General features: G+C 42.4%; 1 protein-coding gene across 2 annotated transcripts in view; it reads left to right on the top strand.

Annotated features, from left to right (window-relative positions):
- Window positions 1-14708, top strand: part of THRB (thyroid hormone receptor beta) — a 225430-nt gene that overhangs the window by 173956 nt on the left and 36766 nt on the right. The window contains exon 1 of one of the 2 annotated variants that reach the window (XM_007468061.1): window positions 9047-9477. The exons of the other annotated variant lie outside the window; for it this stretch is intronic. Within the exon in view, the coding sequence (XP_007468123.1) occupies window positions 9150-9477 (328 nt within the window). The 5' untranslated portion in view covers window positions 9047-9149. Of the gene's footprint in view, window positions 1-9046; window positions 9478-14708 lie in introns of those variants that run through there. 2 annotated transcript variants of the gene reach the window in all.

Genomic DNA, 14708 nt, shown 5'->3' with positions numbered 1-14708 from the left:
TTAGACGTGAAAAGAGTGTCCAAGTCAAGAAAGCCACCAGGACTGCCTTAATGAGAGCCTCTATCTCCTTGGGAATCTCCCAGTTCAGATACTGGGGCTGTTTCCGTCAGCTTGTGCCCCAAGGGTGTCTGGTTCCCCCATCAAGGTTCTCATCGGAGCCGTCTCTTTTCCACTGCACCAGGTCAGAATCCATTCCCTTTGTGCTACGAAACCACGTTGCCACTTTTTCAAGCACATTTTTGTAAAGCAAATTCTGCTTGGTGATGGAGTGTGCCCAAGAGCCCCCCCTCTCCTTAGTATCCTTCAGTAGAGTCCCCCCACCCCGGGTTAGAACTATGGAAAAGTTTTGATTAATTATTAAAGGAGAAAAATTAGAAAGGAATTCAGAGCACAAGAAGTTTTAAAAGAGAAGGGCTTTGAGTTCTCTTCCTCAAATGCCAAAGCAGACTCCATCCCAAAGCCCAAAGGCTTTTGGTGGTCCCTGAGGATTTGCACTTCAGGGGTCCGTCCAGCTTCGTCTGGCCAGTATTTTTCTTCTTTGGTAGAAACGAAAGAAAAAGACACTCGCCCTTGGCAGTTTCCCAGGCTCCTCCTCTCTGTCTTTGGTCTGTAATCTGAGAAAAAACGCCATGCCATTCTTCCAGGTGACACATCCATACTAACAACGTTATCTCCTGCTTATCTTCAACAGAACAGACTTCGGTGTTTCTCAAAGTATATTTCGAGGAACACTTGTAACTAGCATTACACGATACACAGGGTTCTAGTATTGGGTGTGTTCAGGAAATGCTGAGTTATACAGAGTCATAACAAAGTTCAACCATTTTCTTTGGTGAATCTCCAAGAGAAGGATATACAATTTCCCAAACTCACTTGACCACAGAACCTCTTTGAACTGCTTTTTCTTCAAAGCATCTCTTGGAACTGACATTTTGGACCACTTTGGGAACACCATCTGAATGTTAATCCAGCAGCCACGGTGTTCATTTAATAAGGATCACAAAAGTACCGTAACCAAGGGGAGAGTGATTCACGCCAATGAACACATCTAGAACTGAGGAAGTAAAAAGTTCCAAAATGGTTAGTTTGACATGATCCTATCGACTCAAGGTTTTATATAATTGAGTCGAAGTTCTGAGGAGGGAGAGTCCATGCCCAGGCCTGGGTCAAATCCCCCTAATTCCTTCCCTCCCTCCAAGGCAGTTCTTTTAAGCCTAAAGCACTAGAGTCAGTTGGGAAACTAAAGGCCCCACAGCTGGCGTAGGAGGCCTGATACATGCAAAGCAGCAGTGGGTTCTGGTCCCAATATCTACTGCCTACTGTGTGACAAAAGTCACTTTCTCCTTCTGGGACTTCGTTTCCTCAAAAGTCAAATAAAATACACGTGGAATACAAAGCTCAGAAGTTCTAGTTGCAGTTTCCTAGGATCCTGTATAATCCTCTGTATAAGCCTCCATCATTTCCCACCTGTCTTGGGGAGGGGCGGGGGGCACTTGAAGATAGAGTGCTCCCAAAGTGCCCAGAGCTGACCCTGCTCTCATCTCCGGAGTTGAATTAATTTGGAATCTTTTTTAAAGAGGAACAAGTCAGGAAACTCCCTGGTGGTCCAGTGGTTAGGACTCGGTGCTTTCACTGCTGGGGCCTGGGTTCGATCCCTGGTCGGGGAACTAAGATCCCACAAGCTGAGGGGTGAGGCCAAAACAAAATAAAAGGAAAAACAAATAAATAAAAACGTAGAAATTTTTTTTTAATTAATGAAAAAAAACCAATAACTTATTTGTTTAAAAAAAAAAACAAAAGAGGGACAAGTCAGAAGATTCCACACACCAAAAGACGAACAGGGCACGCTCAACAAGTTATTCTGCACCCCTTTCGTTTCCCCCCGCTAATGTGTCCCCTAACGTTTAGCTACGCTTTCAGCACTCAAATGGCGAGACCTAGACGCTCACCCCCTTATATCTACAGAGGGATCTTTCCTCAATCTGAGTGGCTCCTTCAGAGGGCAGGCGATGTTTCTACCCATTTTACAACCTCTCTTGGAGCAGAGATGTTTGGCAGTGATGACACCCATTCCTAATTCCAAACCTCCATGAAGGTAGGTTTCATAAACAGGTCTGTCTCTAGCGGCAAAACATAACAGAGCAAACTGGCTCAATGCGAGACAGACAGATGTCTCACTGGAAATTTCCAAGCCTAAGAGAGTCCATTTATTGCAACATGTGAACTTGTATCTTGTTTTTTTTTTAAATGCACAGAGCTTTGGGTGCACTGAGGGTCCTCCACCTTTTTTCTGAGAGGTTGAACAACTGCTGTCACATAGGTGATGAGTGGCAGGGGCCTTCTGCCTGTGATGGAGTCAAGAGGCCCCTGAAACGCAGAGAAAGTGATATGGAAGCTAAATCCTGAAGGATGAGAAGGGCCCTGCCCTGGAGAGAGCTGAACGGGGAGGCATTTCAGACAGAGAAGAGCACGTGCAGTGAGTGCCCCTGAGTCACGCAAGAGCAGGGCTGCTCGAGGAGCGGCAGGCACAACGTTTGGGCTGAAGTCAAGTGTATGAGAGGAAGCCGGGGCGGGGAAGGGGTTGATGGCAGGTGGAGAAGGGACACTTTCTGGTGAAGAGTTTGAATTTTATTCTAAATGCAGTGAAAAGCCACTGAAGATTTTAAGCAGGGAAGCGACATGATCGGGTGTGCTGTTTTTCAAACACAACTGGTTGCTGTATCAAGAAAGAATTACAGGGCTTCCCGGGTGGCGCAGTGGTTGAGAGTCCGCCTGCCGATGCAGGGGACATGGGTTCATGCCCCAAAAAAAAAAAAAAAAAAAAAAAAAAAAAGGAAAGAAAGAATTACCATGGGGCAAGTCCCATTAGGAGGCCGTCTGGGGAGTCCAGTGAATAGGTGGTGACAGCTTGGTCTAGGGCGACGGCAGCTGGGACAAGGAAGTGGTTGGATTAAAAATATATTTTGGAGGAAGAACCAATGAGCTTGCTAATGGATTGGCTGTAGGTAGGAAGGGAAAGTGAGGGTCCAGGAGGGCTCCAAGGTTTTTGGCTAAAGCCCCCAGGTGGTGGTGGTCCTGAGATGGGAGAATCGCAGGAGGAACTGGTGTTAGAAAGCATGGAGTTGGAAAGCATGGAGTTGGAGATGTCCACTTGTTGCAAAGATGAGTGTCAGTGGACAGCAGGACATGATTCAGGACATAAGATTTTAGAGAAGACATTTGGGCTAGAGATACATGTTGGGACTGTCTTCCGCATTTAACTATTATTCAAAAACGATGAGAAAACAGACTCACAGACATAGAGAACAAACCTACGGTTACCAAAGGGTGGGGAGGGATAAATTAGGAGTTTGGGGTTAACATATAACACACTACTGTATATAAAATACATAATCAACAAGAATCTACAGTATAGCACAGGGAACTATATTCAATATTTTGTAATAATCTATAAGGGAAAAAAATCTGGAAAAGGATACATGTGCATGTATAACTGAATCACTTTGTTGTACACCTGCAACTAACACAGCATTGTCAATCAACTATGCTTCAATAAAAATTTTAAAATAAATAAGCTTTTTAAAAATAAACTTATGAGACAGGATGAGATCACTTAGAGCAGAGATGGCAAACTTTCTCTGTAAAGTGCCACATACTAAATATTTTCAGCAGGCCACATGGTCCCGGTCACAAGGGCTCCACTCTGCCATTGTAGCACGTAGTAGATTTAGAACCAGACAAGATGTAAACAAATGAGCATGGCTGGGTTCCAATAAAACTTTATTTACAAAACAGGTACAGGGCCATACTTGGCCTGCAGACCAAAGCTTACTGACTCCTGACCTAGTGAAAATGTAGACTGAGAAGAGAATATATTCCAAGACAGAGCTAAATATACTATGTATACATAATTACATCACTTACTACACCAGTCACTGTTCTAAGTGCTTTACTTATATTTAACTCACTTAATCTTTACAATAACCAATGAGGTGGGCACTGTTATTTCTGTCTTACAAATGAAAAAGTTGATTTCTCCTTCTTGAGGAAAAAAAAACAAAAACAAAAACCAAGAGGTTAGCAGTTTAGGCTAGTGTGACAATCCTGTGGACCTCAGCAACCTAACCTCCTTCCAGCTCATTCTTCTGCCAGCTCTAGAGTATGACGTTCATCCTCGTGGACCAAAATGGTGGCTGGGGCTCCAGCCATCCCATATACATTGCAGGCAGCAAGAAGAAGTAACAAAGGAAAAGAAGCAAAAGGCATGCACCAGTTGTCAATTTAAATTGTCTTTTTAAGTTCCCTGGAATCTGCCTTACAATATTTCTTCTATTACATCTCATTGGCCAGAAGTTAGTCACACAGACACCCCCAGGTGCAAGGGAGACTGAGAAACAAGGGCCATGTGCCTGAATAACATTTAGAGGTTCTATTACTAAAGCAGAGGAAGAACAATCACTAGAGTAGACGCTAGAAGTCTCTCGTATCTCTACCTCCACTGCTGAAGTCCTACGTACTCTCCAAATGCCAGCTCACAGGTCACCCTTCTGCAAAGCCATCCCCAGCTCCCAAGGCAGAATCTTCCTGTGTTCCCATGTCATGGTCATCACACTTCCTTGGATTTAGTTCGTCCTGGTGGGTCTCCTTGACCCATTTCCTCTAGTTGACCAGATGACTCAAGGGCAGTGAGGCCAGATCGATATATGGAAGGTAAACTTTGAAAAACAAAATGAAATAGGCAGTGAAGCTGCAACGGAAGAAAAAGGAGTGTCTGAGGACGCCCTGGTATCTGGTGAGGGGCTGGGCTTGGACGCCCAGTAGAACAGTAGTTCTCCAAGTTCACTGCCTGTGAAATAACCTGGGGAACTTGAGAAAGTCCTCACACTCAGGTTCCACCCCCATATCGATTAAATCAGAATCTCTGAGGGCGACCCCTAGGCACTGGTGTTTTTAAAGTTTGTGGGTGATTCCAATGTGCAGCCTTATTTGAGAATCAACACAGTTGAAAATAGAAGAAAAGAGAGAAACAATTCTCCTTCAGAGACTTTGAGGGTTTGTTGTTTATCTACCAATTTCCCCAGCAAGATCGTTAGTCTTATCTTTTTAGGTTATTTCCTTCCCGCCAAGGACAAAGGTGTATTTAGATAATAAATTATTATTGATTGAAGCACTTCTTTCTTTTTTTTAGTTTATTTTATTTTATTTATTTCTAGTTTTGGCTGCATTGGGTCTTCGTTGCTGCACGCGGGCTACTCTTCATTATGGTGTGCAGGCTTCTTATTGCGGTGGCTTCTCTTGTAGCGGAGCATGGGCTCTAGGCACGTGGGCTTCAGTAGTTGTGGCACATGGGCTCAGTAGCTGTGGCTCGTGGGCTCTAGAGCTCAGGCTCAGTAGTTGTGGCACACAGGCTTAGTTGCTCTGCGGCATGTGGCATCTTCCCGGACCAGGGCTCGAGCCTGTGTCCCATGCATTGGCAGGCAGATTCCTAACCACTGCGCCACCAGGGAAGTCCAACTGAAGCACTTCTAATGAGAATTGTGAAAGCCCTCCTGAGTTTGTTTCAGTTAGTTTGATGCTCTGTGGGTCAAATAACTCGTTAGCTTCTCTCTCAGTAACTAAATTAGGGTCATCAGCCAGAGATATAAGAAAACAGTCTTACTGAAACTCACCTCGTTTGTGACATATGATGTGTTTAAGTTGCTTTATTGGTTTCACAAAGAAGCAGGCCAGATCGTTCGTGAGTGGCCGCACTGGGATTGCCTCTGTCCGGGTGTGAGGGGCCGTATTTCAACTTGAACTTCATTTCCAGCTAACAATCATCAGAGTCTCACACGTTTACTCTTAAGAGTAACCCCACTTGGTACAAGAAGAGTGCATTTCAGAAAGTTTGGTTCTGTTTTTTCCAAAAGATAAAAGTGAGTGAGGAAGTGGGTTCTCTTAAACGTGTTTTGAAACTTTTTTCCTATTCAAAGATTTCTGGGAGAATTCAGGATTGTTTTCATTCAGTCAAAATTCCCTTGACTCTCAGGGGTCTTCCAAATGTTTAGTGAAAGTTGAGAGAGAGAAAAAGAGTTTTGCAGGAGTTGTTCTGTCTTTCTTCGCTGCAGTATGTAGATCCAGTTCTGGGACAGAAGAAAGCTCTGATTTTTCGAGCAATTTCGGAAAATTGTTTTGAAGTGTTCCTTTGTAATGAAATTTGAGATTCTGGCTTGAGTTGGTACTGTTACTGGTGGAAAGCAAAAAATGGCTTGGATTTGTGCCTTTAGTGAAACAGAAAGGGAGCCAGGAAATTCACTGGGCAAAACTGCAAAATTGGATGGATGTGACACGCAGCATCTAACCAGAAAAAGAGGCCTTGGAACATATGTGTTTGCCAGGAAAGAAAACTGCTTTATTGAAGGGTTAATTTTCAGATTAGTTTTGGGAAATTTGAGATAAATAAATGAGATCAGACAAAAAACATAAGGCCTGGATCCTTTTTCCTGGGGTTTTCAGAAAATAGTCATTGCTTCCAGTGAAATGTTTTGACATATTCAGTAGGGAGAAAATGTTAATTGTAATGTTATGTGTATGTGTTCTTAAAAACACTTGCGAATAAATCTTTTATTTGTTTTAAGAGTAACCAGAGAGTAAAAACACTGTTAAAATGTTAGCTGTGTTCTTCATTCCTTATGGTAAATTTTATGCCTTCTAGGATGTTGCAGTTCATTTTCAGGGTTCAAATGTACCAATTTGGAGACCATTCCTTTCCTTGTTTTATAGTTCAGTTGCAGTTTTTCGAGGAGTCTTAAGACTAAACATCCACCCAGGGGTCTGCCTGGGTTTAGTCCCTCACCTTGTCTCATCTGTTGCTTGTTCTCTAATTCTTAACCTTCTTTCCTTGAATCCATGGCTCCTTTATAAAATCATCCGCACTTACAGACTCACGACAATGGTCCACTTGACTCTGTGTGTTGAAAACACCTGCTATTAGGCTGCTTGGTGGCAGGGACTGTGACTGACTTTCTGAATCGCCACCTCTGCTCCCACCACCTCCCTGCTTTGCACTGAACAGATGCCCTATAGATGTTTGTTGAATGGCTGTAATACCCTCCTTTCTCCAGTCCTATGTGCCTGCCCAAAATTGCATGTTGCAATTGACTGGAGCTTTGTGTCCAAAGCAGAGGTATCACTCTTGAATATTACAACATCACCTTGTCTGTGGTCCCTTAGGAAGGAAATACCAAGAGGTATTTCACAGGAACCCAAACGTACATGTTACCTCCCTAGGCCAACCCTGCCAACTAAGTCTCCAGAAGAAAGAGAAAGAACCTCCAGCTTCAAAGAAAGCAGCTTCCGGGACTTCCCTGGTGGTCCAGCAGTTAAGGCTCCATGCTCCCAATTCAGGGGGCCCAGGTTCGATCCGTGCACAGGGAACTAGATCCCCCATGCTACAACTAAGACCCAGCACAGTCAAATAAATAAATAAATAAATAAATAAATATATACATATATACATATATATATATTTTTTAAATTCCTTAATTTAAAAAAAAAGAAAGAAAGAAAAGAAAGCAGTGCCCACCCTTCCTGAATCATGATCTAGAACATACATGCTCACCATCATCTACATGGAGAAAACACCACTGGTCATCTTAGCAAGCTTTTAAGCTCTAACTTGGTATTTGTTCGTGTCTTATATGGTGATTCTCCTAGAAAATGCTTTTCCCTTTTGGATCACTATCTTTAAATGTCAAGTGCGTGAATACCACTTAAATCACAATTAAGCTCGAAGATCATCTCAAAAGCAGAATTGAATGGGAATAAAATGATAGTTGTACGATCTGAAAAAGGATGGATATATGTATATGTATAACTGAATCACTTAGCTGTACGCCTGAAACTAACACAACATTGTAAGTCAACTATACTCCAATATAAAATAAAAATTAAATTTAAAAAAAAGGAGAAAGAGGTAGCATACTATAAACAAAAAAAGAGATAGTTGCACACAGTTTCCACAGACGACTGTTAAGAATGCTGTTACATTCTTAACTAACACAACATTGTAAATCAACTATACTCCAATATAAAATAAAAGTTAAATTTAAAAAAAGGGGGGAAGAGGTAGCATACTCTAAAAAAAAAAAGAAAAAGATAGTTGCACACAGTTTCCACAGACGACCGTTAAGAATGCTGTTACCCACAATTAGAACAGGAACACTGCTCTCACAGAGGGGTGCTCTGCATTTAGGGTGTCGGTACACACTCCCCCCTCATGCACTTACAAACACAACCAAGACAGAATGAGCAAAGTGAAGTTAACTGGAGGTTTCATGTCGATTAGGCTAATGATGTAGAAAATCACCAGGAGCCAGGAGCAGAAGAGAACTTATAAGCACCAGCGATATTTTCAGACGTGGCCTCCGTGGTGTGTTTTCAAAATTCGTGGGCCCTGTGTGTCATTAGGAAGATGGTAGGATCCTGCTTGAAAAGCCCGTCGGTAACATTCGACAACAGATGTAACGTCTAACGTTTGTGTGAACTAGATTAATGTTCTGGAGTCAGTCATCAGGCTCGTTACTACTGGATTTTCTCTGGTCCGTGCTAATAAACTAGATTATTGATTTTCGGATTTTCTGTGTATCCAAGGATAGTCTCTAAGATGTCTTTATAATGTTTCATGCTTCAGTTGTCAACCAAAATGACAGAACAATGAGTAGTCATTTTCTAATCACGTTGAAAGAGGTTCAAAAACAGCATATAAAATGGATCTTCCCAGCCTCGGAGCCACAGAAGCATCGTTGCTGTCACTCCTCTGGCTGGGTGGAGGTCATCCCTACCTGCCTGCCATCTTCCCCAGGAATTAGCTGAATTCACAGCTTAAGACCTTTGATAGTCATAAATCTGCTTTCCAATGTGTTTGAATGGCAGGACAGCTCCAAAGACACCTCCACCTAAATAGGATTTTAGCACATCAGGTGCTATTGCAAAGTACAGCAGCTGGGTTGCCGGGTGGTGGGTGGTGTTTATTCATCTTCTCTTGTCCTTTCGTGTGTATGGATGGATGATGCTTGCCGCATATGCCCAGCTCTCGGGGTGTATGGGCTGGGGATCTCATGCATAGAGTGTGTGTATACGTAAAGTAGAAACGGAACCCGGGCAACAAAATGAACTTCTGTGTGCAAGAACTCTATGAAGTATACCCAGCTGCCGGCAGCAACTGCTACATGCAGGCCACTGATTATTACACGTATTTCAAAGACAGTCCAGGTTACAGTGGTTGCAACGCTCAGGCTGTGCCCAGTAACAACATATATATGGAACAGGCCTGGGCAGTGAATCAGCCTTATACCTGTAGTTACCCTGGAAACATGCTGAAAAGCAAGGACTCTGACTTGGACATGGCCCTGAATCAATACAGCCAACCTGAATATTTCACCGAAGAAAAGCCTACTTTTTCTCAACTGCAGTTGCCATCGTACTCTCAGAAAAAAGGTAGGGACCATCTTACTTCCATTTGATCCAAGTTTCCGTGTTTGTCTCTGGGGTGTTTGAAAGGGACACTTTGCATCCGCTTCGTCAAATCTTCGACTTCGAACGCTGAATGTTTGAAATTAAAAATAGCAGGAAAGAGAGGTTGCTAAGTGATCAAAAGGGGTCCTTGAACGACAGAGATTTCCGAGCACTTTTTTCTTCCTATATGAAAGCTGGATGGAGTTGGTTTTTGAGGCTGTGTGTGTGTTACCTCTAAAGCATGGGTGCGCACACGCGTGTGGATATATACTGCCCCTAGGGAATACTGTCAGCTTCTTTGCTAAAGAAAATACGTAAAGACTTCCCCTTGGTGGACAGGCACTGTGGCATTTGAAGTGGGATCATTCTCCTCGGCTGAGGTTCAGATTTAAAAACTCATTTGACTTTTTCTTGGCCCTTCATAGTAAAAGTTTATTTTAGGTAACTAGCAAAATATTTCCGTGATTTTTTTTGACAGTGCTATAATGTTGATATGTTGGGATTTGTAAATGTTCTTTTTAATATATTTACTTATCCATGTAAACTGTAAGGAATCTACTTGTAATCATAACAAGCTGTAAGAATATAAAACTCATAAAGAAACTGATACACTTTATCTTGCCATTGTGTCCCTAAAGTTGGACATGTCTGCAATCATGTCAAATGAACTCTGTACGAAACAAAGTGATATAGCCTTCAAAATATCCAATATTCAAACAAGTGCAACATCCACTTCTTTTAATAGACACTGTGGCTTTCCAATGCTGTTTAATTTTCTATCAGTAGAATCTGTCTTGTATTAGCAAAAGCTAAAATAAAAGAGGCAAACTGGCAGTACTCAAGGAACTTAATAGCAGCTGCCAGATAGAAATGCTTTTGAAAATAGCTTAAATTCTAGTGCAAATATCCCAGAAACTCATTTTTTCTGTGAACAATCCACTGGATATTGCAGAGGAAACCACATATACAGGTTTCCATAATTTGCAAGAATATAATGCCCTCTGATCTTCAAAGATGAATTTCTCTATGAAATTATCTTAAAACATAATGTTGTTTATTTGATTGTGACTCCTATAAAAATTATCATTTGCTTTTCTTAATGCGACTCCACAATTAAAAGTAGCCTGTTTTGAAAACTATCAAACAAAATTTTCAAAAACAAACTAAAACTAAAACCCCTTTTAGTTTTTACCATATGCTGTATTTGTATTTTCTGTGCTATTCCGTAACTTTCAGAAATGAAATATGAAGGGAATTACAGCATAAAACATATTCAGAGTCGTTCATCTGATTTTCATTTAGCTTCACCTCCTCTTGAAAGGCATCAGAAGTTCTCATTTATTATGAGGGACACCCTAATGCAAATGTTTGAGGTAGATTGTGTGCTTTCTGTTTCATTTAATACTGTACTTAAAAGTAATTTGTCTTTGAAAAGCAGTTAACACTGCCTCATTAGACATGCCTGGATATGCCTTTCCTAATGTTGTAGGATCTCAAGAAAATATTGGTCTGTCTCTGTATTGGGGCATTCCACTATTCTTAAAAGTTCTTGCAAAACTTTACAGGGTTTTACTCTTGCTCCTTTTGTCTTTTCACTGTATTTTCTTCCACCTGTGCTGGAGAATATTTGCTTATAAAATGCTAAACCAGCGATTCTTTACTAATCAACTTGACTCATGAACCAGAGGCTAAGACACATTGTATGCATATATTGATGTAATTTCTCAAAGCCATATGCCATTGAAAGGCCACTGCCACCTGCCAAACTCACTCAATCAGAGCAGGCAAATATTCTTAAATGCGCCATTATTTACTGTTACAAGTCTTTAAGTAAATCCCAGTAAAACTAAACCCAGCTGTCAACTGTCTCTTAGGACAAAAGGTCGGACCCAACGCGTTTATCCATATTGATCCATTATTGATTTTTGCTGTTGTTGGAGAACATCAGTAGTATCTCCTTAAGGCAAAATTAAGACAATAAACAGGTGTTCAGTGCAGCAGGCCTCATTATTCCAATTGGATTTTTATCTATTTTCATGAAATTCATAATTGCTTCGTCTGTGCTTGTCACTGTCACAACTCTGGACACTCTTCAATAATGCAGCTGTCTTAACTTTTTCATTATTTTTTTAAGGATGGCTTATTCTCTAGCCTTTAGTTGGAGTTTTCTAGTATGTAGAGAATGATCATCACCTTGTAATAAAAAAAGTGTGTATAAGTACACATAGATAAAGTAAAGGAAGGCTACAGAACCCAGTGCCAAGACTGGTTATCTCAATAACAGTCTTCAGAATGATTTAGTTCTCTTTGTGTTGTTTTTCTATGTGTTTACATTTATAGCCAAGAGGAGAAAAAGTTATCAGGCTCCTGAAGCTCTGAGAACCTGAATTAAGGAAGAGTCAGAATGCAGTTCATTGAATCAAACTTAGAATAAAACTTTAAGAAGGGGGGGCAGTATAATTTTCACATTGAGAGGGGCTGAAATGCAGACTGTGATGTCTGTCAAATTTTCCTATAGTATATGAGAAAAGACATTTTTAATTTTTAAAAGTTAGGGACAAATAAAAAGAACTCAACCAATCACTAAGAAGATACGAGCTCCTTATTTTTTAATCTTTCAAGTAACCTAGCCATGGTTTGTTATGTTAAAATCAGCCAACACAGCCAATTCCGCTCCACACTTTCTTCCTGGCCCCAGCTAGGGAGGAAGGGGAGAGTAAGTTTAGAAATCAGACAGAGGGAAAGGGAATTGGCAGCCAGGGTGCTGCGACTTCTCCTTCGTGGCAGAGGTTTCAGCAGAGCTATAAGTCGATATCTTTTTTTTTTTTTGGTGGGGAGTGCTGGCTGTTTTCACCAGAAATTCCAGTTACATTCCAAAGTCCCCAAAGAGCTTGAGTCTGGCCGCTCTGCGGGCAGCTTGGCCAATTCACCTCTGGGTCTGTTTCAACAGAATCCTTCCTTGGAGTGTCTGTCCTGTGCAACCCTCCTCCATAGGATTCTTTGCTCAACATTCTCCGTACCATCTTTACAGGAATGGCATGTCCAAAAATGTAGCTAGTGTGTTTGTATCCAAGTTGGTTATCATGTCCAAGAGGGTAAGAATTTCCTGGTTTTGAGCCAGGATCAAAGAGATGGCGTGTGTTTGTCCTGTTCCGTTTGGGGTTTTGACTGCACGTGTCCTTGTTTTACAGCTGCATTCTTACTAGTGCAGAAAGAAATATTCATACCTGAAGCAGAAACTCCACATAGAGCTGTCCTTTCTGTATCTGTTTTCATTGCCCCTCTGCCTCCGGTCAGGAATCGAAGTCTTTTTTCATGTTCTGCAGCTCTGTTGACTGTATGTGAATAATTGTGTAGACATGAGAGAAGGATTAAAAACAAGAGTTAAGCCCCAAAGAAATACGATCTCTAATTAGAATTTCCTTAGCCTCTTTTAAAGTTAAAGAAGGATTGCTATACAGTACATTTGGGGATAGGGCGGTTCCGCGGGCTGCCCTGAAAAAAATGTTACAGGAGAAACAAGCACCCTTAAACCCTAGAATCACACTCAGTCCAGTGAGAGGCAGGCAGAAAAGGAGCCCAAAAAAGGGAAGATTCATGCGTCCCATTGCCATGAGCTTGAATATGAAATAACAGCACACTATCTCAACTTCTCTTTCTCAACCCTTCCTGCTCGCCTTCCCCCTCCCTTTGTCTCTTTCCCCTACTATTTCCCCTCTACCTCTCTCTCTCTCTCTGTCTTCCTCTTTCTTCCCCAGTCTCTCCCACCCCTTCTCTTCCTCCCTAGTTGAATTTGTTTAATTTAAACACATATATGATCCGTCTGCCCAATGAATCAAGTGTTGTAGGCATCATGTCTTTACAATGTAATACTTAAGAGGTTAATGCAACTGCAGACTTTTCTGCAATGCTTGTGTAATTGTAAGGATGCTGATGTAAATGTAGGATTTCAAAATACAAAACACATTTGTTGCATGAAAGTGCCTCTCAGCACCCAGAAATGCACAATAGTCGTTTCCAAACCAAGTCCAAGTGCAGACAAAGCATGAGCTGACTCTTCTTTCTTCTCTTTCCTGAGAATCAGGTACCTGTCTCGTCAAGGCATGTCCTTCAGAGATTTCATTGTATGCCCATCCTCAGGCACCCACTGCCACTCCTCGAGATGAAAGCTAACAGCAAGAATCCAAGGTCTCATGAGAAACTGAAGTCAGGTGCCGGCAGGCTTGGGAAGGAATGTTGGAGCTGTTTATTTCCTGCATATGGGGTTCACGTCCACCACCTCACATCCCTCCACAAAATCGTTTCCACAAACTCAAAGCTTTTTTCTCAGCTCCCAGCATTCAGGTGCATTCAGCCTGAGGTCCAGTTGCTTCCCGCTCTACCATCTGCTCTGGGCCAGCTTTTAGGACCCCCTTCCTTGTCCTGATACCACCCAGTCCTCGCTCAGGCTCTGCATTCTCCACACCCCCATGACCACGCCGCTTCCGTGCGCTGTCCTTGGTACCAGGCTCATCTCAGCGCCCTCTCTACCAGCTGCTTTAGAGAATATCCTCCGTTCTCCAGGAGACTCCCAGAGTGGTCGGTCACTCCACCCACCCCCGTTCCTTGTCTGCAGAAACTGCCCGCCGTGCCGTCCTGTCCTCTTCTCTGCGTGTCCCCCACCCTTCTCCCCCAGAGCCTCTGCTTCCGGTCACGTGGTGGCAGTTCCTCCCTGCCCTCTCCACCCACCCTCAACCCTCAAACGTTCAGACCCTTTCCATGACCTGTTGGATCAAACACGAGCTCCACCACCTCTTCCCTGCCCCAGAGAGTTCCGTCTGGATTCTGGTTTCATGCTTCCTCCCATACACTCTGTTCCAGAAATCTCAGCCAGTCTCCTCTCTCAGCCATACTGCCCCCCATCCCTGAACCAATGATACTTTTTTCCCAGCCACATCCCAGTGTGCGCCCTGCCCTTCTCAGCCTGCATCACTTCAGGTCACTGATTCAGCTCACAGCTCATCAGCCTTTTCTATTTAACCGGCACCCTATTCTCTCCAAAAGCCCTACTCCTGACCAGCCCTGACTTCAAAGACAAGTATCCCTTGTGTAATATCATAGTGCTGAATCATTTGTGTAAATCACCTCTTTTTTTTTTTTTTTTTTTTTTTAAACCCCAAAAACAACTTTTTTTTTTTTGGCTGGTTGTGGGCGCTGTTTTTGTGGGGGGGGTT

This window comes from Lipotes vexillifer, unplaced genomic scaffold (genome assembly GCF_000442215.2).
Source record: "Lipotes vexillifer unplaced genomic scaffold, Lipotes_vexillifer_v1.1 scaffold937, whole genome shotgun sequence".
NCBI classification, from domain to species: domain Eukaryota; kingdom Metazoa; phylum Chordata; class Mammalia; order Artiodactyla; family Lipotidae; genus Lipotes; species Lipotes vexillifer.
The sequence above is the reverse complement of the archived record's forward strand: the minus strand, read 5'-3'. Positions and strand labels throughout refer to the sequence as shown.